General features: G+C 40.5%; 1 protein-coding gene across 2 annotated transcripts in view; it reads right to left on the minus strand.

Annotated features, from left to right (window-relative positions):
- MPPED2 (metallophosphoesterase domain containing 2) overlaps positions 1–27537 on the minus strand; it is a 174510-nt gene that overhangs the window by 117137 nt on the left and 29836 nt on the right. For both annotated transcript variants that reach the window (XM_043580857.1, XM_043580859.1), the window contains exon 3: positions 8342–8523. In XM_043580857.1, the coding sequence (XP_043436792.1) occupies positions 8342–8523 (182 nt within the window). The remainder of the gene's footprint in view (positions 1–8341; positions 8524–27537) is intronic.

The raw sequence follows: 27537 nt of genomic DNA on the forward strand, positions 1-27537 counted from the left end.
AGGGAGATGACAGGAGACTGAGACGGAAGGGCAGGAAAAGGGCAGGCCTGGCCCCTCAGGGGTGTAGTTCAGAGGTAATCAGAATCTAAGGAGATGTCTGTGTGTGCTGGACCTGCGGTGCGTGTAAAGGAGACAGGGCCAGGTTTCTGGTGGCCACACGAGGCCAGGGTGCTCACCCTTTCCTCTGCTTCACAGGCAGAATGGGCCACAGGCCAGCAGATCACTATGGCATAAGAGACCATAAGGCCACTTTCCCTGAAGTTCTGCTCTCCCAGGGAGTAAGAGAAACCCACCAACAGGACAGGAAGAAGTCAGGGCACGCTGAGTAACATAACAGAGCAGGTTAACACTTGCTGACCATTCGTTAACTGTACGCATTGAGTATCCATTATGTAATTTAACCTCGCAGCAATGCTTGTCGATTAGACACACTAAATATAGATGCAAACACACAGATACAAACTTTTTTACAGACGAATAAATTGAAAATCACAGAATTAACAATGCTGAGAACAGGATTTAAACACAGACAGACAAAATCCAGTACTCATACTCTTAACTTTACACCATACCATCTTTTTATACTTCAGCACACACACATGCATTCATATACCGCATAATAGGATACATGCCAGCTGTTAATAGAAGTCATCCGTGAACTGTAAGATATACTGGTGATCTTATTTTCTTCACTGTACCATTATTTACATTTGTTCACAATGAGTGTGTAAGCTGTCACGATCAGAAGAAAAGAGTTTGCGGTCGTTTTTAAGAAGCCCTCAGAGGATGAAGATTTTCTGCCACTGAAGACATTCAAAACTATGTGACACAAACTTTCAAATACAGTGGAGTATTTGAGAAATACTAGTCTTTGAGAAAGACTAGTGGAGTATTTGAGAAAGCATAGTCTTACTAGAGGGAAATTTGACAATCTATAATAAAACCACTTTTTAAGGTATGCATCATTTGTAGCAACAATTCTACTGCTAGAATTATACAAATATAACTTAAGGACGTTTGCAAAGAGAGAGCAGGTTTATCACATCAGTCCAGATAATAAAAGAATGAAGACCAGGGCACCTGGGTGGCTCAGTCCATTGAGCATCTAACTCCTGATTTTGGCTCAGGACATGATCCCAGCGTCGTGGGACAGAGACTTGTGTTGGGCTCCTTGCTGAGTGTGGAGCCTGCTTAAGATTCACCGCGCACCCCCCCCCCCCCGCCTGCCCCTCTCCCTAACTCACGCTCATACACTCTCTCTCTCTCTCTCTCTAAACTAAAAAGACAAAAAAAAAAAGGAAAATGAAGACATCTTAGGTGTCCAGTAACAGAGATCTGGCTAAATAAACCAGAGAGCACGCACACACACAGCAGAATGCTATGCTAATGAAGAGCACGATGTGTTAATTTTTTTTAAGTTACAGGATAATATGCACAGTTCTATTAATTTTTAAAAATAGTCATTAAACAAAAAGCCCTTAAAGGGTGAATATTTGCTGCTATTGAGAATATTCAAAACAGAAATAGAAGGTGGAAAAATTTCTCTCAAATTCCATAACCAAATAGTAATTACTCTGAAGACTGGATTACAGAGGGATGTATATTTTCTACTTTGCATACATCAAACACTTGAATTTTTATACTATATGTGCGTTGTATTTATATAGAAAATATTCTTTTTGGGGAAAAAGCGTTTTAGTCATATTTATTGATGTGGAGAGTTATTTGTGATACTTTAAGATGAAAAGACACTATAAAACAGTACTAATATAAATTGCTATTTTGGTAAAAGGTGTGTGTGTGTAAATACCAACAGAAAACATTCTATAAAGATTCACACTAAAATGTTAACGGTGGTTATCTCTGGCCATGGGTAATTTTGTTTTCTTTTCATTTATCTCTATTTTCTAAGTTATCAGGCATGAACATGTATACAATGTATTATAAGAATAAAATAAATAACCCACCCAGACTGTGAAAATTTCTCCTAAAGACCAGCTCCAAAACTCTGGGCCAATAGCAAGATCACTGGAAAAGGGACTTAGTCTCCCAATGGGATTCTTCTGAAAGAAGCAAAATCAATTTACACATCTATTATCTGTGATGTTTGTTACAGCCACACTCTGTTACAACCATGTCTACTACAATGCTCCTGCAAATATGAATAACCTTCTTAAGATTTTCCTTGGGAACATTTTCATTCTTCTTCTCAGGCCTAGAGAAACTGAAGCTAAAAGCTATTACATAACCACCAAGACCAAGGAAAAGTCATAATGAAAAGTTCATGGCATCGGCATTGGCGCTGTGCTAAAAGGGATTCTGATAGACTAGACCATTCTATGTAAACTTCTGGCTGAAAGAATAGGCCACCCAAGAACTCTGTCTAATTTTAATAGGAAACGAAACAACAGCAAAACCTTTCTAAATATTTCTGCACAGTATAGAAGGATCATTAACAATAGCCAACCAGTTGTTATAAATACTTTGAGGAGGAAGAGAAAGAAAAGGAAGGGAGGGGAAAGACACTGCACATACAGAACTACAGAATTTTAAAGTTTAAGCCACAAGTCCAGGCAGAAAAAAAGTCTTGCATCTTTCTGTTCATGCACTCACTCCACAATTCAACAACCACTTCTGGGCACTATGTCTTAGGCCCTATACTCAGAACTGGGTATACAAAGAGCTCCCATTAGGCACATGCTGTTGTCTAGTAAGAAAGAGACGAGTAAACAATTACAGAACAACCATGAATGTGCAACACGCATACGCCATAATCAAGAAGTACCAAAAATATCCTGAAGAGGTGAGGACAACAGGGATGAAATCGAGTGGACGGTGAAGAACACTTAAGAATATCAAAGAGGCACAGGTTGGAAGAACACAGGGGCAAAGCGAAGGAAGACCACACATGGCCCAATGCCTCACAAAATGTACCTTTAGGCACATCAGTGGTTCAGAATTTACTACCAATAAAAATAATAGCATTGTAACTAGCAAGTATTTTATAGTTGGCAAGTTTATTTTTAAGCCACGTCTGTGATCAGCAGGCATTTGTGCCAAGAAGGAAAAGAAAATGCTATAATGGTTGAGTGGCTAGGTTCCTAGTTCAGCTCACCAAAGGCTATTCATTGGTGACATTACCTGTAGCATATCTGACCTCACATAGTAATGGGACAACAGGATTTAACTATTACTTTAAAAAGAATTTCTTGGGGAAAGATGTATCCGTCTCTCTTTCCCACAACTCTGCAGTCCCTGGCAATAAGAAGCCACATGTCTCCCTGACCCTGGGCTGGTTCCCTTGAAGACAGCCCCACAGGTGGCAGCTGGGTAGGGAGAAGGGTGGGTGTTTTGGGAGATGGAGAACTGGGGTGTCTGATCCACCAGACTTGGGACAAGTGAAAAACAGGATTCTGGTGCCTCCCTCAGGGTGGCAGAGATGGAAATTTAAAGTTTCATTCTCCAACCCATGGCAGAGATTTCAGAGGAAAGGGGCTAACAGGGCAACAGCAGCAGCTGTCAGAATATACTGGTGTTTTTGAATTCAAGTGCTACTAAGTGGGAAAGATCTGCCCACAGAAGTAAAGATTTTCAGGCTCTAGTCAGTGGCTATTCATTTCAAGGACTGAATGAGTGCGATGAAATGCTAATGTCACAACATAATTTAGACATCCCTTGGAGTTTATGTGTCTGGCTGCATCTTCAGTATTCTTTATATTTACTTTCTTGTAAGTTACTGCCATCGAAATTGTCTACACCAAATGGTAAGAATGCTTCTCCACCTCACAACACCCTCCCACCAGCCAGCTCACATACAGAGGTGGTTTTAACGTGACATACACCCACCTTAGACCCTCAGCCTCCACATGTGTGAGTGTATGTGTTAAGGGAGGCAGTTAATCAAAGAACCACCATTTCACCCAGGATATGGTCCCTCCAGCAGGGATCCTAAGCCCCAGATTGGGAATAGAGAAAGACAGGAGGACACGCTTAGAAAATGGAATCTGATGGCCTCAAGTTCAAATCCTGAGGTTATCTCCTAGTTGCTGTGATCATAATCATAGATGAGTGAACTTCAAGTCTCAGTTTCCTCATAAGTACAAAAGAAGCTAATACTAGCTTGCTCATAAGTAATAGAAGCTACTTCATCACTTATTGTGAAGACTGCATAAATGATATATGTAATTTGGGGATGAAGAACAGGTATATACACAAATAATACATGTTAGTTCAACCCCCCTCCCCATTCAAGTTCTAGACCCCATGTGGCCATTTATTATCTCAGTGACCCTGGGTAATTCATGTGCTCTCCAACCTCAGTTTCCCCTTCTCTCAAATTAGAAGCCAGGAGCTCTGAGGGCTCTAAAAGTCCTAGAGTTCAGTCCAGTAAGGGAGGCTTGTTTTTCGTTTCTATTCTTAACACTCTTTGGTGCTCCCTCTTACAATCTTGATCATTCTTTAAATCCATGGTGCCAGTCCCTTCTGATTTTTGGATATTTTGCCTCTGGCTCTGTTGTCTTCCTCTACCTTATTTGTTGAAAGTTGTCTACAGTCCAGGACTGTGTTAAGACTAGTCCACACTTGGGGCGCCTGGGTGGCTCAGTGGGTTGAGAGTCCCACTTGGGCTCGGGTCATGGTCTCACAGTTTGTGAGTTCGAGACCCCTGTTGGACTCTGTGCTGACAGCTCAGAGCCTCGAGCCTGCTTCAGATTCTCCTTCACTCTCTGCCCCTTCCTCGCTTGCATTCTGTTTCTCTTTTTCTCTTTCTCTCTCTCTCTCAAAAATAAACATTAAAAAAAAAATTTAAAAAAAAATGGTCCAAGCTTTATCACAGAGTGCATATGCACAACCACCATGGGGTATATTATTATTATACCCATTTTATAGAAGAGAAAAATCAAGGCTCAAGAGTTAAACAACTTATCAAAGGTAGGGAATTCAAAACTGGTTCTTCCCAGCTGCTTGTTATCTTTACATGGTATATTACATTTCCAAGCTTGACTGTACCTAGTTTGAGCTCTATCTTCTTATGACCATGTGCTGTGCTAGCTTACCTCATAAATCACTTTGTATTAATAACTGGGTGTTACACCTGCCAGGTGGCCTATGTCCAAATTAACCAGGACCCATCAGCTCTGAACCAATAGGAAATTCTCAGGTCCTGCAGCTGGTAGGTCAGGGTGAGATTCAAGACTAGTAGGACTTAAATACATCTTTCAAATAACAGCATATGGTCAAACAGCTACTCAACTTCCAAATGAAACTGCTAGAAACTACTGTGTTTTTTAGTTCAAGCCTAAAGTGCAAGCTTACCAGTTGCTTCAAAAGCCTACTCTTAATAGCACAGAGTGGTAACAGAAAAGGGCTCACACTTTGGGATCAGACAACCCCAGGTTGACTAGCCAAGTGAACCTGAGTGGATTTCTTAACCTCTCTGGGCTTATCTATTAAATGATGTTGGGTAAGATAACCCACCTTAGCCTCAGGTTCCCCATCTGCAAAATGGGATAACATTTACAACCTTATAGGGATGGCACGAGGACAGAAGGAATGCTTGGCCTTGTAGTAGAAACAGATTAGCCTGCTGGAGAATAAGGGAAGCTGGTGGGATGATCAGATCGTTTCCAATCATTGAGGTAGTCTCGAGCAGAAAGTTTGGAAATGAATTAGAGGTTCACTGAACTTGAAGGGCCTGCCAAGATCTGTAAGGACTCATGCCAGTGAGAGTTGGATGCCTTATTATGACAAAAGCCCTAGACTGATGTAACCCTTGCCTCCACTCTGCTAGGTCATCTGGCAGCAGTTGCTAGCAGCACTTTTTTCAGGTGAAAGGCTTCCACTGAGCCAAGTGGTAGAGTGTAATCTCACATCATCTCTCATTCTTCAGCACCATAAGGCAGCAAGGGTAACTGAGCTATTCTGGGCCTTCCCTGTGAGATCCCAACTTTATCCATAGCCCATGGGCTCCCTTTGGCCTCATGTTCTGAAGCCTTTTCTGAAGCATCTTCCTTCTGCCTCACGAGATCAGAGGCGACATGGGAAGACAAGGAACTGATCGTGCAAATGGACCTCAGCATTTTATTTCCTTATCATTTTATTTCCTTAGTTACGGCACATTTTCATTTACAGAGTACTTTCCCTTATAAAATCTCCCAGTGTTTACTTCTAATCTACTAAATAACTCCTCTGACCTCTTCTTGTTTTTACCCTTTAAATATCTGTTGATGGTCCATTCACCACATTCCCCATTCAGTTATTAATGGCCCACAAAAACTTACTAGCAGCAATCATTTACTGATTAATCTGCACAACAATCCAGAAAGACAGGTAGTATTAATCCTTAGTTCTGCAGAGGGAAACCAAGGGGAAAAGAGAGGTTAACTCAGTTGCCCAAGGTCAGTGGCTAAACAAGATTATAACCAGGATCTATCCCGTCTTGTATCTCTGTAAACACTTCCCACAGAGCTATTCCCTTTCTTTCCAATCAACATGGTCAAGGCAGCTAGCTCATTCTTGTGTTTCAGTTTCACAGAACAGTTTTGAACTGTCAAGATTCAACCTCAAGTAATTTTGCCTGCTAACAGTTCATAAATAAAAGTTGTTAAAATTAAGAGATAACAGTACTTGAAAGCCAATTTTACAAAAGCAAAAGATGAGTGAAAAGATCTGGATTATAGACCCAGCTCTGCCACAAGGAGACTCTGAGAGTCCCATAACTTCTCTGTATCTCTGAGTTATCTATAAAAATGAGAGTATGCTGAATGTTATTTAAGGTACCCTGCTGTTTGAGATGATGCAAAAACTACTAAAAGAGCACGAACTATAAAGCTCCAATATCCAGCGCTGCCGAGATCATGGTGAAATCGGTATATCCATTCATTGCTAATGAAGTACAGAGCTACAATCCCCTTGGAAAGCAAGACGTCAACATACAGCAAAAACCATGAAGAATTTCATGTCCTTTTACTTGGCAATTTAACTCCTACAGTGTTCTACCCTAAGAAATAAATCAATAGAAGCCAAAAGACATATACAAACGAAAATGCAAATTTCAGTGCCAGCAATCAGAGGAAAAATTACCAATTTCAATATTCATTTTTAGAGGGATGTCTCATTAAATAAAAGCACAGAACCATATTAATGTCATGTTGCTATTTAAAAGGATGAACATGAAAATTAGGCAAAGTCATTGAAAATCATGTCAATACTATTAAATGAAAATAGCCAGAAGTAAAAGAGCAGGTATGTACTCTGATGTCAACTACATAAAATGGGGATAGATGTGCAAGGTCACGGGAAAACTCAAAATAGTTATGTCAGTAGTTAGGCTTATTTTTTTGAAATATTTTAAGTGTTTTTAATGAATGTTGTTTTTCCATTAACAAATACATTTTATCATTTCATCAATTATTTAAAATTTTCTCAACCCCTGCCTTAATTTAGCTTGATGGAAAATGAATTTTAAACTTTCTGCCTAAATCTCCTGAGTAATTTTTATTGGCTGACGTATTATTCATGACATTATTCTTCCAGAGTGATTTTTGCTCTTTACTATATAATTCTTTAGTGTCTTCAGAGATTCTAAAATCTCAGAACCCCTGCCTTCTTTCCCTCACCTAAGAGGATTCTTTAAAAGATGTGTCATCTAATCTAGCTATGAATAACTCCATGATTGCCTTGCAATGCTAATATTTGGCAACTGCCTGACCCAGGAGCCAATATTTTTCCATAACCTCGACCTGCGGGTGCCCATACAGGAGCCACAAAGTTGCCATTATCCTTTTCTCGGTGTATACAGGATTTCAAGTTTGGGGAGCTTTACAGCAAGACAGCTTATCTTTTCAGGAGTTTTAGGACACCCTCTAGTTCCCTTGGGAAAGTTGCTCCCAAGCAGTACTGGACCCTCCCTTCATATAAGGACTTTCACATCCTCCTTCATTTCTTAGAAATGCTCTCTTACTAGTAGGTCATCTGTACATCTTTGCTCATAATATCTGGGAAAGATTGCAGAGCCAATGAATTAAAAATATGATTCTAGGTCTCATGTGTGCCAATGAATGCCCTCATTAAAGCAGCATGAGTGAGATGAGATGGGTTTCAAAGCTTTCCGTCCCTTTGCCCCAGAGCCGCTGAGGCCAGGCACTGAAAGGATGCACAGTAAAATTAAATATCTAAAAATTCATCTTTAATTAACAGAATTGGATTAAAGCTAGACACCACCGCATATCATACGAGAAATGGCTGAGCTGGCTTCCAAGTGCTCTAATTCAATTAGGACGCAGTGAGTGACACTCGGACGGGAAAGGTTAATTGGGGGCGCCAGAACGCAATCATTCCTTACCTAACCAGTCATTAAACTTCTTAACCTCTGAGGGCAGTCCCAGCTCGGTGAAATCGCCTGTGTGGAGAAGGATGTCCCCATAAGGCATCTGGATACCATCTGTTCTGGAGTGTGTGTCTGAGATGCAGACAAACCGCGTGTGGCCCGCTGGTTTTGGAGTGTCATATGGGATGGGGTCGACCCTAAAGTAGACATAACAGATCCCATAACAGTTAAATATATTAGAACCCTTGTAATTGTCATTGCACATACATATCGATTGTTATCCGTGAACACGCCCAGACAAACTGATGCAAAGGCAGAAGGGCCCGTTGTAACAAGGGAGACTTTGGGGTGCAAAGGAGAAAGCATCACCCATCTACAGCTCCACTGAGCAAATTCAAAAAGGCTTACTTACCTGGTAGGAGAATTAAAAGGAAAGGATATCCTACATGTAGGATCAGAAATAACCCAGGAAACTGGCAGAGTGATGAATGGTGAAGTTTAGGGATATTGAACCTCAACTGGGGAAGCAAAATTATGCTATTTTCTCTCATCATGCTCCAATTGATCCCACTCCTCATTAAGAAATGGATAACTACATTTATTCCTTCTTAAACATGCATAACTTAAGCAATGAACCAATTTAGGGAGAACACTCAGCACATGCTTTGCCAACTGAGATGTGGAAAGATCTAGATAGTGCTTATATTTAATTTCCTTTCCACAACCATTCAACACCTGTATCTTCTTGTTTTTGCTAAGTGATTCACAAATCAAACCGTGGGGAGAGAAGGTGATATCAAAAATGGCAGGACTGAAAAGAAAAACATCGACTGTTGAAAGAACTTTGTCAAGCTCCTTCTTTACCACCATGAATTATCTGCAGTCCCAGTGATACCTTAGATCACTTGCAAGACTCCCAATGCCTTGGGCAAAGATTCTATTCAGTACAAATAGTAAGCCTTTTAATGGGTGTGTATAGATCTACATATACATTAATATATGTATAGTTTTAGAGACCTAAGCACTGTGAAATTACACTAGGGCATAAGAATCAAAAGGCAAAATGATCAACCCGAAGCAAAGAAAATGAAACAGAACAGTCTCATTTAATTGAGTGTAACAAAGTGTGCTAAATAAACTTGGTAAAAGAAATGCAAATCTGGCTCTTCAAGCATACAGTTTTAATTATTTAAGGGGTTTGTAGCAGAGTTAAGGATGCTTTAACTATATTAACTCTACACTGACAGCTTCCTTTAATTTCTCTGTAGGAATGTACACTTATTTTGGATTATGGGTGAAAAGAAGCAGTTATAAAGGCAAAGAGAAGGTCACAAGAGAGGCAAATATGCAATGCGGAGATTAGAGTGTGAAACATTAAATAAGGAACAATATTTCATGTCACAGCCCCGCCCATGATCGTTAACATGCAGCAGGGAACACGCTGAAAGCTCAACACAAGATTCCCTATATGTGTTGCCTCTACAGGCTTTGTTTAATTTTTCTTTCTTTTTTCCCGTTTTTTAAAAGAAATGATCTGGTTTAACAATGGCAATTTTAGTGAGGAGAATAAAGACATCAATACACAACCTGGACAGTCTTGGTGGCGTTTCTTTAATAGTTAATCTTTTAACGTAATTTTCTCTTTGTCACAGAAGAAGGAAAAGAAGGAAGAAAAAAAGAGCAAGAAGAGAGAAGGGGGTGGGGGATTGTGAACTGGTTAACGCAGCGGGTCTAATTGGAAACCCAAAAAGAAAGTTTAACTTCTGCAAAAAATTAATGAATTTTCCTGTAAAGGTTAGAAATTAATAATGCTATTACCATAGAGAATATTCACTAATCCACTGAGATCTCATGAGTAACCTGGAAACCCTTCTGATGATATGCAGTGTTGACTTTTTTTATATATATAAAAATGTTTGGTGTCTTCCCTTCCATTACACAGACTCTATTACACTCAGTCTGAGTGGTTCCAGTCTCATCAATATCTCCTGTCTTCTACAAGTAGTTTCCCTGGAGAATGTATGCCTGTTCTCTGAAGCAGAATGCAAGTGAAAAGTTAAAGTGATAGGTAATACTCTCTTCCCACATCAAGCGTTAAGATCCTCACTGGAACGGGACCGCGCACATTTCAACATTTGGATGAAAATTAAATAAATATCAGCCACTGGGCTTGTAAATATATGAATAAATTCATATATGTATATATATATATATATATATATATATATATCCACACACACACGTATCTACATAAATACATCTTTATTTTCCAGTTCTCATCCTAAGGCTAACCTATAGACACAGTCCCTATTTCTTCTTTTCCATAACTCAGCTAAGCTACAGGTACAACTACTACATCAAAATCCTTTACTAATCCATCAGAATTTATCAGACAGACATACCTTATAGTTATCATTTTCAATTTACTAAACAGAAAGTAGTACAGATATAACCCCCTCACTGTGAGCAGGCCCCTATTCTCTGACTTCTTCTCAGTGTTAAGAAGCAAATCAACACTTGGTACATAATCTGTTTCCCATCTTAGTTCTATACTAGGCAATAACTTTCTTCTGAGCCTACTGATTGGACCACCTGTCAATTTCTAAGTGGCTTCCACTTCCTTCCCCACCTTCCCACCTCCTCCAGAGAAACATTCAAATGTCCAACAGAATTGACAAGAAAGGGAAAAGGGGGAAATGTGTCTTCCTAGCTTTGAGCTCAAATAAAATGAATCAGAAGTACATAGGAAGGCGCAGAGAAGGCTCACCCGTCAATATCACCAATTTGATATCACCAAAGAGAATTAGGTAGACGTTGAAGACAGTTATGGAGGATTGATTCAAGGGAGAGGCTTGGGGAAGGGGGAGGTATAAAGAAGCAAATGCAAAATGTATATACATCCTCTGACCCAGAGACACTGATGTCCTTTGTTACCCACAGGATTCCAAACAAGGCAAGAGATGGTTTCAGGAGACAAGACAGCACAGCATGTCAGAGCCATGCTGAAAGATAACATGACAACTATCACCTGGGGGGGGGGGGGGGGTCATAGGAAGGAAGACATTTCCACTCAAAGACATTCTGAGTTGAAAATAAGATGTCTAGTAGAGTAGGCAAGTTGCAGCAGATATAATTAAAGTTGAGACAACCCTCGGGACACTACTATTTCCAAATTGGGCATTTGGTAAATGCTTTGAAAATAAAAGTCAAGGCCATCAAATATTTTCACTATAAAAGTATATCTAAGGGAGACCATGACTACCATTAGAAGATCTACCTGTTCACATGGTGTGAAGACCCTCAGACTACATTTTCCCTCTTAGTTAACTTTTACTGTTTACTGTTTATGCTGCTGACTTCTCAAATGATTGAACATTTCCCCTAAGGCATCATGTCAAGTAGCCTAGCACATGAGTATCTTACCAAGGCAATCTAACCCCCAGAGCCAGATTCAAATATCACAGTGAGACTTGCACGTACATTTGAGTGCACCCCGGGGGAAAACAAGAGGACATGGGAAGATGAGAAGAAAACACAGCATCGCAAAATCCCAGAGCCAGACAAAACCTTAGCGGGCATTGGGTTCAATGCTGTATATGAAGCTTGAATTCCTTCTACACCATCTGCCCTGCCTAACTGACACAAGTTTTCTTCCCAAGGTTTTCAGAGAAGGAGAGCTCCTGGGTTGCCTCCTCTCCCCCCAGGACCCCTATTCTTGTTTTTCGATACTTCTACTTGGCGAAAAAGTTTCTCATCCAGGGTCTGCACCTCTGCAAGCACACAAAAAGCTGAGCCCGGTCCTAAGAGACTTGGCCCAGAGCCTGAAAACTAACAATGTTGGCTGAGTTATTCGCTTCTGGCGAGTCATTTCATTCTTTGGGGCTTCATTTTTTTTTTCTTCCCTCATCTGTAAAATGGGAATAATAACAGCCTAATCTGCTGTGTTGCTGTGAGGATATAAATTGTCAAGTACCGGGTCTGGCACATAGCACATGTTCAGGAAGTAAAGAAGGAGAATGACACGAGTGAAGCATGCTTGACTGTCTGGCTTTGAATCTCACTCCAGATTTATGAATGGCGTGACACCAAACAAGGGGCTAAACTCCTGTCTCGGTTTCCTCCCCAACAAAAGTTATAAAAATAGCACGTGTCCCAGAGGATTGCTGTGAGGGTAAAGAGGCATCATGTACTCAAAGTATTCAGAATAGTCTGACACACAGCAGACACTCAGTAAGTGGGTACGGTTTTGTGTTTTTGTTTTTTATGAAGTACTAATATTTTTGCTACTATTCGTAGCAGCAGCATCTTTTAGCTTCTCTGGCCTCCATGTCTTCTGTTACAAGGAGGGAACAGCTACTACACAGGAACTTCCTGAGCTAAAGGAGGTCACATACACAACACCTGGCACATACCCCACAGTCAATAAACACATTTATTTCCTTCCTGTTACTTTCTTCTTTAATCTCAATCTTCTGCGTTTGAAATACCAGGGAATAAGGGCACCTGGGTGGCTCAGTCGGTTGAGCATCCAACTCTGGATTTTGGCTAAGTTCATGATCCAGGGTTGTAGGATCAGGCCGTGCATCAGGCTCCATGCTGAACGCTGATCTTGGAGGTTGCCTGAGATTCTCTCGCTCTCTTCCTCTGCCCTTCCCCCTCCCCTCTCTATAAAATGAAATAATATGGGGCGCCTGGGTGGCGCAGTCGGTTAAGCGTCCGACTTCAGCCAGGTCACGATCTCGCGGTCCGTGAGTTCGAGCCCCGCGTCAGGCTCTGGGCTGATGGCTGTTTCCGATTCTGTGTCTCCCTCTCTCTCTGCCCCTCCCCCGTTCATGCTTTGTCTCTCTCTGTCCCAAAAATAAATAAAAACATTGAAAAAAAATTAAAAAAAAAGAAATAATAAAATAAAATAAAATAAAATAAAATAAAATAAAATAAAATAAAATGAAATAAAATAAAATAAAATACCAGAGAATAAGAATCCAGTCCCCTTTTCCCTTTGACGGTTCCTCAAATACTTGAGGACAAGTATCATAACTTCCTAATATCTTCTCTACTCTAACTGAGGAGCCCTGGTTTCTCCAATGTTCCCTTGTGTGATAAGATTTCTGGTACCTTCAGAGTCCTACTGGTCTCCTCCTCAACAGGATCTGATTGGTCTGAGCTCCTCCCTGTGCAGTGGCCGAATTCGTGGGCCTGTGAATTCATGGGCCAGTGAGCTGTGTATCAAAGATCTGTGTCGTTAGTGGTGATGGAGAGACAACACTGCTGGGCACACTGGTGGTCTTTCTGAGAGGAGGTATCGTCAAAACGTTTTCTAATTCAGTCTCCAACTTTTGTGCCAGCCCTCACTTGTTCTTGAAGCTTGACTGTCAAATGCTTATATATCTCATTGCATATTCAAACAAATAAACCATTCTCATTTAGTTAGTCTTGACACATTACAGTTTTTTGCCCATAAAAATATGGTAATATTACTGCTTCCACTAAGGGATACTTTTCCGACAATATCTGTTATTTTTCCCAATAACAAATTCGTACAGTGTTGTAAGCTCCATTGATAGATCTTCATAAAAGCTGTTATCATGTCATTTGTTATGACATGAATTTCTTCTTTAGACCATGTGTGCAGTAAAAGCCTTGTGTACACAATTAGCCTATAATTCAGTGTGAGAATAGAATATTACCCTTACAAAGCATTTTAACAGGAATCAAATGTATTTACCATCCCCATATTCCACTTGAAGATGTTGTTTATGCATTCCACTGACTCGATCTTTAAAGTTTTCCAATGGGATACTAAAGCTTTCATTTTTTGCCCAGAAAATTCAGGTGGCAGGAAAGCTAAAGTTATACGTGAAACGTTACACCATCCACCCTGATACACTTTAGCCAACACTAAAGATATGCAAAACCTGCCAGCAAAACAATGAAATCTAAATACCAGGTGTAGGGGCACTGAGATGGCTCAGTTGGTTAAGTGTCCAACTTCGGCTCAGGTCTTGATCTCCCGCTCATGAGTTCGAACCCCACAGCGGGCTCTTGGCTGACAGCTCAGAGCCTGGAGCCTGCCTCCGATTCTGTATCTCCCTCTCTCTCTCTGCCCCTCCCTGCTCACATTCTGTCTCTCTCTCTAAAATAAAATAAACATTCAAAATAAGTCAATAAATACCAAGTGTAAGTTATTAGAATCACAAAATTTTATATTGGAAAAGACTTTGGAGATTGTCCAATCCACTGTTACACTTCTTTGAATATCTTCTTCATGGTCTGCCTTACTCATGTATGCCCCCACTTAGTTTCTATGATGCATTTTACCCTTCATATACATTTTTTTAAAGTACTGCCCTAAACAATATCATTTATGAACTCATAACTTAGATATTCTGGTTTTATTTTCCAACTACACATTAAAACAAATAGAGAACTACTACAACTTAAAGGTTTGTCCACTCTAAACAACTAGAACTGAGATTTCTTAAGTTCCAGTTTCTCTTTCCATCCACTTAATTGTGGAAGCTTAGAAAGACGCTGGCATTTGGAGAATAAAAAAAGATAAAAATTACAAAATCCTAGCAAATCACCTAAACTCTGGTACCATTAAGATCCAGAGAGTCTGGGGGCACCTGGGTGGCTCACTCAATTAAGCGCACACTTCAGTTCAGGTCATGATCTCATGGTAGGTGAATTTGAGCCCCACTTTGTGTGAACTCGAGCCCCACTCCAGGCTCCTCACTCTCTCTCTTTCTCTGCACCTCCTAGGATTCTTTCTCTCTCTCTCTACCCCTTGCTCACTCAGGCTCACTCTCTCTCTCTCAAAAGTAAATACATAAATAAATAATATACATATATACATATCTAGAGAGTCTGCTCAAAATTATTAGAATTCACTATTGAAACTATCCAAGTTTTAGTGCCGTGTATATTGACCCCTTAATTCTCATGTTAACTTATCCAGTCAAACTGAATCTCTTAAAAGCTCAAAAAAAAAAAAAAATCTGCCTATTGCACTACATTGGGGAAGTGAGTAATGTAAAAGCTTGATTTTTTTAAAATACCGATAGAAATTAAAAGTATTCCTCATTCTCAGGTACATCAAGTGACATGAGCAAACTGATTGCCAATGTTTCCTAACACAGGTCTCTTTAAACAGACTACATTAGCTGACAGATAAGTCTCATTTTTTGTGGGGCTTTTTTTGTTTGTTTGTTTTTAAAAAGCCCTGTTTGTGGAGTCCAGGAGCTCCTGCACTTCTACCCATTGGTCATCACTTAGTCATGTGACCCTGGGCAAGTCACTTCTCTTGTAGCCTCTTCCTCAAGTGTGAAAAGAGGGGCAAGACCCAATGACCACCACCACTACCACAACTCCCCCCACCCACCCACCCACATGATTAGCTGCAAGGTTTATACGCCACTATTTAAGGCTTCAGAAGTAATTCAATCTCTTAAGTAGCTTAAGCATGTCCTTTCTCTTTGCAATTTTCTTCTCTGATTTCCCAGACAATGCAAAGATAAACACAGTCCAGACCCATCCAAATATAATCCGAATTAGCAGGGCTCTATATGGAAAGAGAAGCGAAACCACAATGTAGGACTGCAGACGGGGCTTCCCGGGATATCTAGTGTAAAAGAGAACAAAGCCAGAATTCTGTTACCACAACAAAACAAAAATTAAGGAGTATGTGATTTAACTGAGTTGCGTCAGAAATGGGGCTGTTCTCATTTCTCTGAAACTAGGAGCTGGTGAAATTCTCCTAGTTTAGCCATCATGCCCGGGAACAGTAACGGTGCTGAAACACAGTAAGTAAGCATAACAGAACCAGATGTATAAATATATTCACATTTGTAGCAAGGGCACTGCTTTCCTTTAACTGCTGAACTGCTGTATCAACACTGTTCTATCACCGACTAATTATAGCTAACAAAGCCCACTGCACAAAGTATGTCTCGTCTATTTTTTCCTGGTACAGAAGTACAGTGCCGACATTCAATGAATATTAAGTGGAAACGATTTAATTCTTTGAGCACTGCATCTGATATGAATTCATGGTCTTTCTACCAGTGCCACTCTAGGTGTTTTCATGCCCATCAGGGTAGCAATGGTCTGAGCCACTGACGCCTCTTGGCTGGCATATTGTTGGGTCGTAAATATCTCACTGGAGATGTACTATCTAGAGTTAAATGTTTCCCTCTCCCCTAACCTACCAACGAAGTTAATCGGCTTACAGTTCTGGGTAGTGGCCTTGCATCTGAGAAAAGAAGGCACGTGACACTGAACTGAGCATCTGTTATTTCACACATTCAGTCAGGCATTTGGTGAACAACCATTTCTCAGGCATCTACCTGTGTGCCAGGTAGCATGATAGGTTCGGGAAAAACAAAGAAGCAAGAAGGATGGCTTCTTCAAGGATTCTGCAGTTGGTCCCTCCATTCATCTATTCACCAAACGCTTATTGGCATGCCTGGTTTCTGCTCATTGAGTCATTTCACAACATTTAAACAGGTGACTTTCACAACCGTGTGCAAGGTGTTATAATCAAGGCTGCGTGAGGTGCTGTGGAGTAAAGGAGAAAATGACTGGCACTGCTTGTGGGCTAGGATGAAGGACAGGGCATTACAGTGGGCAAAGGACACACGGTAGTATGTCAATCTCAAATGCCCGGGACAATCCATCTTCGGCTCAGAAAGAAGCAGAAGAGTGGTCTGAAGCTGGAACTTGAATTGGGATTACAACAAGCATAGACTTAGAAGGTCAGGCAGAAAGGAAGGGCTGTCCAGGCAACAGGAGGCACAGTGTGGAAGTACTCAGCATGAGTAGGGATCTCAGAGTAAAGAGCAGTGGCTGGAATAGTCACCGGGACAGTGAGCAGTGGAAGGTTTGAAAGGCTTTGGGCTTGGAAGCCAGATCACGGACAGAAAGACAGGTGGTGGGGCCTGAACCAGCCCTGAAGGCCATGGAAAACATCCTCTTCCCTCACCCACTGAGAGGTGCAGGGGGCCACAAAGAAAGCAGGCTTTTAGGAAAACTGAGGCTCTGTGCAGGATGTGAGAGGAGGTGGGGGCAGGGGAATGGAAAGATGGAAAGATAGAAAGGAGAGGGTATGAAACAATAGCAGTAGAAATCTGATGATGATATTAAAATGGAAGCCATCATGAGCATACTGCAAATGAGGGTCAGAGAAGTCGCCACAAATGAACCACAATATGCTACACTATTAAGTCTCCTGTGGTTCCATCCTGTCCACACTTTTATCATTGATCTGGTGCTATGGACTGAATTTTGTGTCCTCCCCTAAAATTCATATGTTGAATCCCTAATCCCTGATGTGGTAGTACTAGGTATATGGAGCATCTGGGAGACAATTAGGTCATGAATCGGACTAGTGGCCTCATAAAAAGAGATAGAAGAAAGATGACGTCTCTCTCAGCCATGTGAGGACAGCGCGAGAGTGTAGCCATCTACAATGCCTTTCACATGACTGTTTTCATTTAATCCTTGTGGCAGGTAGGCCCCATCTTTCTCCCATTTTACAAAGAGGAAACTGAGACTCAGAAAGATGAAGCAATTTGGCAAAGGCACAGGGCCAGTAGGTGGCTCTGCCCCAAGCAGACTGCTCAGTGTCTCTGTCCTTCTGCCATCCTCCCAGCTATACAACCTTCTCTTACAGAACACAACACACCCAGATGTAAGAGCAGATTGTCCTAAAATGGAGCACACAGATTTTTTAATCAATAATTACAATCACAACTTCCAGAACAAAATGTGGGTCATTTTCAAATACTGGTCTGAAAACACTTCATCTGACTCAGTCCAGGAGAAAGAACCTTAAGGGACATCGAAAACACATGCATTTAATTTTTTAAATGTTGGAGGAGATATTCCTGAGGAGGTGTTGTGTTTAATTGACTAAACAAGATCTTTTTAATTAAAACTCTGCCAAAGAAAAACAAATTCTACTGTCTTTCTCTACCTTTCCAACTCCGGAAAGCCAAGCTGTAAAGATGTAAAGCAAGGCTTAACATCTCACAAGTGGTTGTTAATGGATTCATTGTTTAGTTAATTGTGCTGAACAGAAGTGCAGGTAGCTTCATATTTGCACAGATAATAGGTCTTCTTTAAAGTGTGTGGCCAGTTCAGTTGGGTTTTAATGATCTGTAATTTTTTTCTTTTCCAACTTTGGGTTGGGTTGATTGATTGATTTTCAAAAAATCAGTCATGCCTAAGGCAAAAAGACCATTTTTGCTACATTTGGGACATCTTGTTAGTACGTTTCAAAACAGATGCTTGTTTGTAAGGCTACTTAACATGATGCCAACATTTAACAACCTTTCAAAGTTAGTCCAATACAATAATTTTCATACTCAATACATACTACTCTAGGGCCTGTTTCGTAATAAAAAGAACTATTTTATCTTACATCTTTATCCCTTTCTGAAATAGCTAGTCCATAATTCAACCATAAAAATTACATAGTTCCCACACAGCAGAAGAACCCAAGGAGAACCTTTTCCCCTTCTGGGCATGAGTACTTATTACCTTGGTAGAGTACGTTATAGTTTACATTTCCCCATGATTATCACAAGGTTGGTGTATACAAGGTACAGATCAGGTGGGTGACTTGACCATGATCACCCAGCTAGTATCTGGTTGAAAAGACAATCAAATCTAGGTCTGACTGTAATTCCAGGAGTCACTTTACTTTGAACAATAACAAAGGGAAATACCCTCCATCGTGTTGTAACTTCTAGTTACCACTGGCCAAACTCTGCCCAGATTTCTCTGTTGAATGATGCTGGCAAGGTCTACCAACAGGTAGGACTAGAGATTATTCCTCCACCCCAAGCTTTTGAATGAGCCATTTTATTCATTTAGTCCACAGGTCGGCAAGCTACAGTCCATTTGCAAAATAAAGTCCAATGCATGTTTCTATAAAGAAAGTTTTACTGTAACTCAGCTACATTCATTTGCTTAAATATTATCTATGGCCACTTTCATGCTAGAACAGCAGAGTTTCATAATTGTGACACATGCCATATGGCCTGCGGAGTCTCAAATATTTATGATCTGGAACTTTACAGATAAAAGTTTGCCCACTCCTGATTCTGTCACTGAACAAACGTTAGTAAGCAACAACTATATGTTAGACACTACATTACTAATATCTAATATTTAGCAGTATCTATTATATGCCAGAGGCTTTCCCTATATTTCTATATTATTTCCTATATTATTACATTCAATTCTCTCAAGACCTCTGCATAATGTATATGTGTGCATGTGTACACACACATGCATGTGCTTTTCTTGCATACTCCAAATTTTACTAAAGATCCCACATTAAGCTTGGGACTCTCGATTTGGAACCTGTCTAAATCCTGAGCCCTTTGCTATGCAATACTGCTTCTCAGAGGTGACTTTGGAATGAGCGTCCTTCCAGTGAAATGCCGAAGCCCCTAGGCATTATCTGATCCCACAGGGAGAAATGCCTTAGCCTTTGGGCTATTTTATAACTTCCTAACTTGTAGATAAATGAAAGCAATGCAAATAACTCTTATCTACAGATGCAAATAAGTTCTGCCCAGTGGAAGTTCAACGGACTCCCCCTCTAGTTTTGAATCCATTTGTAAATTCATGTCAACGTTCTTTTATTCCATACAAGTTTGTGGTTCTCCTGTGAACCTGTTACAACAAATTTCCTGGTACCCTCATTTATTAGTGAGTTGAATCAAAATTTTAATGTGTTCATTTTATATCTGTATGAATCAGGGTTTTGAGAAATTATCCTTTAACAGGGGTTACGAAGATGCCATTTTTACCATCTTGAATCTCACAGTTTTGTTTGGATTACATACCAAACTGTAATCAATATGACCATAAATTTTATATACCTAAAAAGGGATGGGAGGAGGGAGAATAAGAGAGAACACAGAGATTAAGAGGTCACTTCGAGGGTCGTTTATGTTACGGAAAGCATCAGCAAGACTTAGATTTGGACCATGGTTCTGCCTGTGCTTACCTTTACTAAGCATATTACTGACCTCCTATAAGCCTCAGTAATCTCATCTGTAAACTGGGGATGATGCTGATTAAATAGCTATTGCTTATAAAGGGACTGGCACATATTAAGTGCTCAATAAGTGTTAACCACCATTATTCTTCTCTGAGATTCTTCTCTGAGAAATACTGAAGAAATTAGGTCTATTTAGAGATGGGAAGGTCTTCACAAAGCGGGTATATTTGATCCGGGTCTTGAAGGGATTAGTAGGAGTTCACCAAGCAGAAAGCTAGAGTAATGTCATTTGACATAAAAGGGACAGTGTTTTTTGTTTTTGTTTTTGTTTTTTTTTAAACTGAAAGGTATGAGGTGGGGAAGGTAAGTGAGACTGCCAAATTTACAAGAAGGCAATTACCAGGTATACACTAAATTTATAAGGTGACCTGAATTCTCCTAAAGTTGTTAAAGCTGCTACCTCCCTACTTCACAGTTGTGTACAGACAGCTAAAGCCAGGTAGGAATGCAATATGAAGATACCAATTTTCACAAAATCCAGAGACCAAATCATCATGACTACAAGTATGACTACTCACAGGTTCAAGGACCCATCAGGAACAAGGGTATAAGATCGCATTTTATAGAGGGCAACTTTGTAACAGCTTTCATTCAGCACAAACTCTCCCCCTCTCTTTTTTTCTGTCTCCCTTTCTCTCTCTCATTCTGTCTTTTATATACCCATAAAAAATAACACACAAATCCAATTACACTCTGTTCTTACCTTGGCCAGACCCTGTTTCTTTCCGTGCCTTATTCTATGTCATTTCTACATGAAATCACCCTGTTTTATCAAATCGGGGACTTTCCTGGATACTTTGGATGAGAATAAATTTCAGATTAATTCCCAGTTCTGAGTCAATATTTGCTAAAAGTTTACTAGAAAGTCTTCATCCACCATGTTTGCATAATTCTGTTTGCTCCTTTTCAGTCCTGCATACACCCATTTGAATGAGGAACTGTAAAGGGCCTGTTGTTATCTGACCTGCACACTCTGCAAAGGGCCCACAGGTCTGCTAAGACTCAGGCATGTCAGCTATCTCTTTCTGCTAGAGCAATGATGGGTAAGATGAAAAGGAGGTTAGAAATACTTTAGGTTTGGGCAGGAAAATAACTTCCTCAAAAAGCCTTTTCCTTTAAAAAAAAAAATACCACAAAAATGTTACAGGTACTCCCTGCGTCCTACTATCAGATATCATCCCGCCCCCAGTCTCCAGAGGTTCTGCTGTGTGATTGTTTCAAGCTCTCTTCTTCGTGAAGAGGTGAACACGTGACCACTGCCATCCATAAAGGCTGAAGTGAGTGTACTTAGCTAAAGGGCATTGCAATAATTTTTCTCTTCCACGTGAGAAAGTTAGCCTTGAAAATTCTCTGGCTCAGTGCCTGTTTTTAAATCATCTTTTAGGGAGGGGTGGCCAAGGGGACAGGTTAAGTTTGAACCAGTCTCCTTCTCACTCCCAAATCAACAGCTCTTTAAAATAACAACAATAATAACGATAATGATAATAGTAAGACGGTAGCCCCTATCAAGCCTTCAGATTTGCTTTCAAGGCAGAAGACAATGCTGAAGACCGAATATTTTAATAGGGAATGCCTCCAAATACTCGTTGCAGGAAAGCAGTCCAGGCAGATGGATTAAACTTGATTAGCATAGGGGCTGGCACTGTTCTGCACAGACAACATGATTTCTATTGGAATCTAGGGTGAATGGGAGCCTGAGAAAGTCACTGAAAAGATATGTAACCCCCAACTACAAATCAACTTCTGATTCCAAAGAAATTATGGTGTCTTTCCCCAACCCAGGCTGTAGCATGTCACTGTGTAAGGAAACATGGTGAGAATCATGAACCCATTTCAATAAATGCAGCAGCAGGGCTAGACTATCATTTCTTTTTGTCCTGACTCTTAAATGTTTGTTTGCTACAGGACGCATGGTTGGGGAGTATTCCCACTATGACCTTGCAGAGGGATGGGAGAATAGCCAGGAATTCTTAAAAAAATTTTTTTAACGTTTTATTTATTTTTGAGAGAGACACCATGCGTGAGCAAGCTGGGGAGGGGCAGAGAGAGAGGGCAACACAGGATTAGAAGCAGGCTCCAGGCTCTGACCTGGAGCCTGTCCAGGCACAGAGCCTGACGTGGGGCATGAACCCACGAACCGTGAGATCATGACATGAGCTGAAGCTGGACGCTCAACCAACTGAGCCACCTAGGCACCCCAGAGAATAGCCAGGAATTCTGATGTGAGTTTGCCAAAGCAAAACCTTGCTGAGCAATGGTGGCACTTTAGCATACAGATAATTTTTATAAGCACTTGTCCTGAAGGGAGGGAGAAGTTCACATACACCTATACTTGATGCTTCCATAGCTTGCCAGGCTGAAGAAATGGGTTTCTGAGTGAAAAGGGAAACCTCAGCCAGGCCTTCCAGGAAGTTCCCTAAAAACCAAAGATACAGCCTTCACTTGAGAAAACATGCAATAAAGACCTCCCACAAGGTCCAGTTTAGAGCTGGTCCCTTCTTGGTGAGAGGGCACAAATCAGGGTAATCTACCTGTTGGGGGTCTGGGTTCAAGCTTTTTTTCATCGACTGAATACAACTCAATTTATTCTCCCTAAATTGAACTCCTCTGGGAAAGTTCCAGTTACAACTTAAACTTAAGTTCATTACTTTGCCCCTTCTGCCCACGGTTCCCTTCATCTTTAACTTGCACATTGGTACATCCCTTCATACTTTTCCAAAAGACTGATTCCTACATAATCTGGCTTCCTCCTCATTTTGTAGGTAAAAATTTCAGTGTCATTACTTTCATTAAGTCTGAGATCCAGAAAGGTTAAGTGACTTGCTCATGACCTGTGACAGCAGCAGGAATGGATCTAGGCTCCACGCTTCCCAACTCTCAATAATGTAAAGAATGGCAACTCTCTTTGACCCAGTGAGTGCTATTTTACCATGCCTCAGTCACTGTGCCAGGCAAACAGTTTATGGAAATTACCTCCTCTATTCCTTCCTATAAGGTGGTACTATTAATCCCATTTTACAGATGAGAAGTACTGGGTTTCTGAGGTTAAATAATTTCCCCAAGGTCAGAGATACCATAAATGGGGAAGCCTCAATTACAAGGGGAGTCTATCTGATTCTTGGTTTATTCACTTACACTGCCTGTCTCCCAGGCCAATACCTCCTTCTATGCAAATCTAATGTTAAGTTGAAAAAATACAAGCGTTCTCCATATCTGAAAAATTTAAACATTAGGCATGACTTTGAAACACCTAATAAGCTTTTGAAATTCTAGTTTTATCCACTTTGATACTGTCCAACAGGAAACCCTAAAAACTACTAATTGCTATTTTTTATCAGGTATTTTTACTGGTCCAAATAGCCTTTGTTTCTCTATCTTAGTTCAGTTAAAGGAAAACCAGATGGTTCAATATACATTCCTCGATGAAATTTACTAGAATCCCCAAAATATTTTATGAGCCGAATACGTTGTTGAGACAGACCACGTGGATTCAAATCCCAAATATGTAATATACACACTGAGAACTTGTCCGGAATATGGTGTTACTGAGCCTCATGCTTTAGTTTTCTCACGTTTACACAAGGGGTACAGATACCTCAGAAAGATGTTCTGAGGAAGTAATGGGAATGCACTGAACATGGTTTTTAAGGATCAATGATTACCAAAATTATCATTGTTTTGTCGTTACGTCTGTCTCTGCAAAATTTCTCAGGACTGCCCTAATTTCAGTAGGTTGACAAAACCTGAATACTCTCCTTAATGAAGTGCTCCAAATAGAGCTGTCTTCTAGAGAGATGATAAATCGCCCTGTGCCCTAACTGGGAAAGAACACATACCCTTTTGTAATTCATAATTCAACTCCTCTCTTAAAATTAGCATTTGCCTCGTACTGTTAAAACTGTCAAGTCTTCTAGATCACCTCAGTACTTGCGTCAAATAGGTGTGATTTTACACAAAGCAACGTGTTAATTCAGTCAAGTAAGGGTCACCTGAGAAACCAAAATCACAAAGGAAAAGTGAATTTCCCTGAACACGAAAGTGAGTTTCCCCCAAATATAAGAAATGATTACCATGAAAAAAAAAGCTTTTATTCTCCTAATTATAAAATATATACTTGCTATAAAGTTACAGATAACTAACATTAGTAAAATTAAGAATATGTGTATAAAGAGCAAAGAAAGATGAACCCATATTCATCCAGCCAGAGTTAGCTACTAGTAACATTTTGGGATCTTTCCGTTTTGTCTTTTCACTATGCGTTTCTAAAATATAATTGGGATCATTCTGCATTCAAAATGTTATATTATGGGAATTTTTTGCTTCACTTAAACCATTATAATGTCAGCATTTTCGGTGCTACTGCAGACTCTTTATAAACGTTTCCACTGGCTGCAGGATATTTCCCGGTTTAGTTTTGTTACAATGTTCTTAACCGCTTCCCCTTGCTGAAGTCCTCCAGAAGGCTTTTAAGGTGTCAAGCCCAGACAAGATCTCGAGACACACAGCGCTAACAACGGAGCCTGCCTGTGGTCCTGAACAGGGCCAGTTTGGGAACCAGCTACGTAACTTCTCACCGTAAGTGAGAAGCACCATGGGTCCTACTCTTCAAATACCAATAGGAATTCAGTGATGCGTAAACCCCAAATGCCAGTAGTTCTGGGCAACAATTACAGCAACTCCTCTAAGATAAATAAAATAGGGTTCTCCACAGTCCTGGCCACCCACAGTGAGCGCAAACATCTCCCACCTTTGCAGCGTGTCCTCCAATGCAAACAGAGGGCACAGGTGACAGTATCTGCTTTTCTCCTCTTCCCTTAAATGGTTTATTTCCAAAAATCATGTTCCATCACCACTTAACACCATTTGCTACCAACTGCACCATGAAACTTACTTTTTAAAGTAATGTACCATGTTCATTATATTTTCTTTCAGGGGAAAAAAAAGAGGCAGAAGGACTGGGGTTATGCAGGAAAAAAAGCCGACATAAATCTTGTAGATCTTGGTTATAGTCACGGAATGTAACAAGTCATAAAACACAGTTATCAATGTTCATACTACCTTCATGCCCATGCACGACCATCATATTAAGATTCAAAATTCAGTGCTATCCCTTTCGATTCAGGAACCTGTGAGTTACATTTACATTTCCCACAGTTAAAACAAATAAACAAACAAGGCTTTTTAAGTATTTAAAGGTATGCATAGAGAAGGCAGCAGTTATGAACCTCTAAGCACAGTAGCTGGAATTTTGAAAATCTTCATTGTTTGTTAAAAATAGATTGAGAACAGGGAAGAAATTACTTCAAGCTGAAAGTCGGGATGGCCTCATGGAAAGGAACGGACTTTGTCACAAGGAAATCTGGGCTAGTATTCAGATTCAAGCCTCATGAAGGAGAGCTAATTAGCCACTTGAAAGATTAAATATGGCATCTACAACTCCAAGGACCATCTCTGGCACAAGGCAGGTATGTCTTACATTGTAAGGACCTAGGTATTGTTGACAAGTCCCTACTGTAAGAAGGAGGAAGCTATCAGGTGGTCAGATTGCACTGACGATTTGAGTGTAAATAATCATAAACATAAGGTCAAGGACCTTATAAAATTGAAGACTGCTGCTACTTTTTCCTTAACTTTATGAAGCAAACTAAGAACAAGGAAGAAAGAGCACATCCTAGAGTTCTGGTCTAGGCTGTCTTGTGGCAGCTTGACCTTAGGACAATTTGTGAATTTCCCAACAACCACAGTGCGGGGTTCCCAGTTCCCATGTCTGTTCTCTGCCCAGAGCAATGGCAGCTTCATGGCTACCACTCAGCTAAATGCAAGACCAGGCCTCTGAACTGACCCTGACCAACCCTGACCATCGACAGCATTCAGAAAATCCTAATCCATGCCTCAAGCAGCTCACGGATGAGCCATTCTGACGCCTCGCTCTCTTATGCCCCTCACTTTAGTTTCTAGTAAATGGGCTTCTGTCTCCTTCCTGTTACTAAGCTTTTATAACCTCCCACATTTCCAGGGACTACAATCAATTTGCCCTTTCACTGTTCCTTTAAAACTAGGCTCCTATTTTTAAAGTTCTGCCCCCAAACTTTAGAATATCCACTAGAGGTCTACCACATGCTGCCATATGGTCTTTGGGTTAGCATATCCCCCCACATTTGCCGGCACTTAGGCCTGACACCATGTGCTGACCTCCCTGACACACGTTCACAGGTATATAGACCCAAACAGCCACATGAGCTCTAGTCCTTTTAAGAACCTATAGCTTACACCAACCCTAAATGCAGACAGTCTCTCGGACTCCACAGCGGTGTGCTGGGCTGGACAATCAGGACTCCTCCACCATATCCTACATGCCATTGTGTACAACAGCAGAATCATCATCACCTATTTAACTCAGCCTAGAGGACAAACTGTTCTCACTCAACTGCAAATTATTTTTTCAATGTTGGATTTTTCTTCTTCCTCTCTATAGAAACCACCTCAGCCCAGATCCTCTGAATTGGTCATTCAGCCATAACTCACATCACTTGGGACGCTGGTCACTCCAAACACCACCATAATGTTGTCACTCTCTTGCTTTAGGGGTATCAAAAGATACACTGATAACACAGATTTTTAGCACCAGAAATAGTTTGGGGGAACCTATTTTACATCTTGCAGAAAATAAAATGGGCTCAGATATTGAAAAAGTTATCCAATACCAAAGCATGAGTCAACAGCAATTCTGAAATTAGAAGCTCCCAGACCTAGAGCCTCTCAGGCCATGGACATATTCTTCAATGAATATGTCTAGAACTAGTAAAGAGAAGAGATTCTTGACATGCTTCTATGGAACCTGAAATTCTTTATTCCAGCAAATAAAGGGCCCAGTCTCCACATATTTATTTCATACTACCATATTAATGTGTTCTTTGGGAAAGTCTCATTCTGCCATCAGCCCCCTGACTCAAGGTACCTCAAAGTAGAGAAAAAATTTTCCTTCTTAACCTTTTACATTCAGTTTTGGGTATTTAGCTGAATGGGTTAACAGTCTTGAGTGTTCCCTCTGGAATTTCATGACCTGTGAGTGTGATGTTTCTATCTGTCACTATCTCTTGCATTCTCATCTAATTCCAGTGGCCTTGGAAAGTCCAGG

The sequence above is a fragment of the Prionailurus bengalensis genome, chromosome D1, assembly GCF_016509475.1.
Source record: "Prionailurus bengalensis isolate Pbe53 chromosome D1, Fcat_Pben_1.1_paternal_pri, whole genome shotgun sequence".
NCBI classification, from domain to species: domain Eukaryota; kingdom Metazoa; phylum Chordata; class Mammalia; order Carnivora; family Felidae; genus Prionailurus; species Prionailurus bengalensis.